The sequence below is a fragment of the Cyprinodon variegatus genome, unplaced genomic scaffold (genome assembly GCF_000732505.1).
Source record: "Cyprinodon variegatus isolate N-32 unplaced genomic scaffold, C_variegatus-1.0 Scaffold663, whole genome shotgun sequence".
In the NCBI taxonomy this organism is placed as follows: Eukaryota; Metazoa; Chordata; class Actinopteri; order Cyprinodontiformes; family Cyprinodontidae; genus Cyprinodon; species Cyprinodon variegatus.
Window position 1 is genome coordinate 314,842 of NW_015151116.1, and position 3,076 is coordinate 317,917.

At 40.5% G+C, this 3,076-nt stretch overlaps 1 protein-coding gene across 4 annotated transcripts in view; it reads right to left on the bottom strand.

Moving 5' to 3' along the window:
- Nucleotides 1-3,076, bottom strand: part of mon2 (MON2 homolog, regulator of endosome-to-Golgi trafficking) — an 83,926-nt gene that overhangs the window by 35,504 nt on the left and 45,346 nt on the right. For all 4 annotated transcript variants that reach the window (XM_015393928.1, XM_015393929.1, XM_015393931.1 and 1 more), the window contains exons 14-15: nt 2,203-2,384; nt 1,856-1,968 (exon numbers count right to left, since the gene is read on the bottom strand). In XM_015393928.1, the coding sequence (XP_015249414.1) occupies nt 1,856-1,968; nt 2,203-2,384 (295 nt within the window). The remainder of the gene's footprint in view (nt 1-1,855; nt 1,969-2,202; nt 2,385-3,076) is intronic.

Here is a 3,076-nt window from a genome sequence, read left to right on the forward strand (position 1 = left end):
CTGAGCTCGTAGATGATGATAAATAACATAGTTATGTATAATATATTACATTTCTGACTGTATATCCCTGTAATTATTACACACTGTAGCTTTAATTCCTACATACAGGCCCCAACTAATCAGGGCTGAACCAACAGTAAAGGAAGTCAGAGTGTGGTCTAAGGGGGCCATCGAGAAACTGCAAGCACGACTGTTTTGAATGCTCCGTCTGGAACTTGTTCAAGTTGCAGGGACCTATGACAACAAGCTAAATATAGATGAGTATGCCATGACTGTGTCAGCCTACATCAACAAATGCATTGAGGATGTCAGCATCACAGAGAACATCATCACGCAGGGCAACCAATGACCCTGGATGAATGGGCAGGTTCGGAAATCGCTAAAAAGCATGGAACTCAGCCTGCTTTAAGTCTGCCACCACCATTCTGCTCCCAAAGAGGCCTCAGGTCACCTCACTCAATGACTACTAGCCTGTTGCACTGACTCACATCATGATGAAGTGCTTAAAAAGGCAGTTTAAAGAACACATTGTCTCCAGTCTGCCCCCAACATTCAACCCATTCCAGTTAGACTATCCTTGAGTGCTAGACTTCCTCACAAACAGACCTCAGTCAGTCCGGATCGGACAGAACCCCTCTGATGTCATCACCCTGAGCACAGGCTCCCCTCAGGGCTGCGTCCTCAGCCCCCTGCTGTTCATTCTGTTGACACACAACTGTGGCCCCAGGTTCATCACCAATTTTGTACCACAGTGGTGGGCCTCATCACAGACAACAATGACCAAGACCCCAGAGAGGAGGTGAAGGAGCTGGGGGACTGGTGCAGAGATAACAGCCTGATCCTGAACGTGGAGAAGACGAAGGAGATCATCATTGACTTCAGGAAAAAACGGCCAAACAACGAAGCGCAGCTCATCAACAGCTCAGCTGTAGTGGTCGTCAGCAGCAACAAATTCCTCGGGGTGCACATCACAGACACCCTCAACTGGACTGGAAACACCACCTCACTGGTCAAAAGGGCACAAAAGCGTGTTCCGAGCCTGTATTATAAATGATCGGTCCAGCAGATTGTGCAACAGGTTCTTCCCCACTGCCATCAGACAGCTTAATGTTGAAAAAACTCTAAATCATGCCCCAGACTCTGCATCCCACTGATAATACCAAACCAAAAACACTGCATATTTGCACCATATGTATTTAATGGTCTGATCTGTCAATGCATTTTTTGCACCATGTTTTTTTCTCCCACACTGTTTACATTTGACTGCTGCTGCACTTTATGGAATGGAAATGTTAATTTAGTGTCTGCAAAGCTGTACTAAATGAAATTTAGTTTTTGTATACAATGTGTGACAATACAAGTTTTTCAAGTGTTAAATACTTGTCATTCAAAGATAGTCTCATTAAACCACTTTGTGTGAAATGTGAAACGTTTTGTTAAAAAAAGTGTAGTATAGAATAGAATAGTTATTTTATACAAATAGTCGATTGTGCTTAAAATGCATCAACAAAATTTAAAGTAACTTTTTATTTTTATTTTAAACATGATATTTTTCTGGATTTAAACTCTGCTAACAGTCAGTTCATGGTGTTTCTCAGGTTAATTGTGTAAATGACTGATTCTAGCCTTTTGTTTTAATTTTCTTGAATTAGATTAGGTAACAGAATTCTGACTTTGAGGAGTTTATGTTCTTGCCAACAGCAACGGTTGATCTTTTGGGAAAATGTTGTGCCCTTTCTGTTGGGGAACAGGTGGCAAAACTTGGATTCATAAAAAAAAATATTCAATAAGCAGTGTTTATTGAGAACGTCTGCATTCATTTAATATATGAAAAGTTAACGGTGTCCTTTCTTACCACCACTGTGCCCTGTGGTTGAGCGGTGAGCGGCTGCCCAACAGCTACCACCTGCTGATGAGATTCACTTGAGGGGCTGATGATCTGCACACTCTGGCCCTGGATAGAATACGCTGTGGAGAACACAGATAAACAGACTTTCAACATCTAAGTAAAGAACAGCCTACATATAAACTCTGTTCATTTGGTCAGCTTAGATCCACTGAAGATCCAAGCTTAATTCATCAGATTTGCTGCAAAAGAAATAATACCCAGCTTGAAATATTGTTGCTTTATGCGTCGCAATGCTAAAGATCAAAGTACATTTTTTTTAACTATAAAAATGATTTTAAACAACGAATCGGTACCTTTGCCGGAAACGTTAGCACTGTTGCTACTCAGCACAGTCAGAGCGTAATGCGGCGGCAGCGAGGCCTTGCAGATGGCCGTGATGAAAGCGTCACGAGGCGTCACCAGGCACAGACGACCGCACAGCGATGCCATGGTCATTTCTGCTTTCAGGATGTTTTCTGTTGCAGCTTCGTCCGTGCTGAAGATTTAGCGCAGGAGAGGAAAAAAAAAAAAAAAAAGAGTTAGCTTCAGAAATCTGCTAAATTTTATTTTTATTCTTGAATCATTTTCGGCAAAACAATTTAGCTGCTTTAGGGATAAATATAGTCAGAATTACACTAAAGAATTAAAATAATCATAACATCAATACCTCTCAGCTGCATATTATGGTCAGTTTAATTTCTCTGTTACAAATCTATCAGCCGTCCGTGAAACTTTACACCCTTACTTTATTGTAATAGTGAATGTAGTGCTTAACTGTGAGCTAAAATATTTATGGATTTCAACATTTTCCACAAAAGAAAGTCTGTGTGTGGTTAATTTATATTCAGCATCCATGAGTAAAAACTTAAAGCTGCATTTAAAGCAGAAGGTTGAGTATTTTAGGGGCATCTCTACCCACTGAAGGAGTTCCTTCAGCAGAAGACTCCTCTTACCCAGATGCACCACAGGAAATCCTTCCTGCCTGTGATCATCAAATATCTACAATCCCTTCCTTAGAAAGTCATACAACCCCCCCTCTGTAATTCAGACTCAGATTACAGAATTTTTGACAATTTTGACATTTATTCATTCTTTAGCTCTCTTTTGCACATTGCTATTATTACTTTTTTTCATCTGTGTGGTAATTTATTTCTTTAGATGAGGAAAGTGTGCAATATGTTGTTTGTA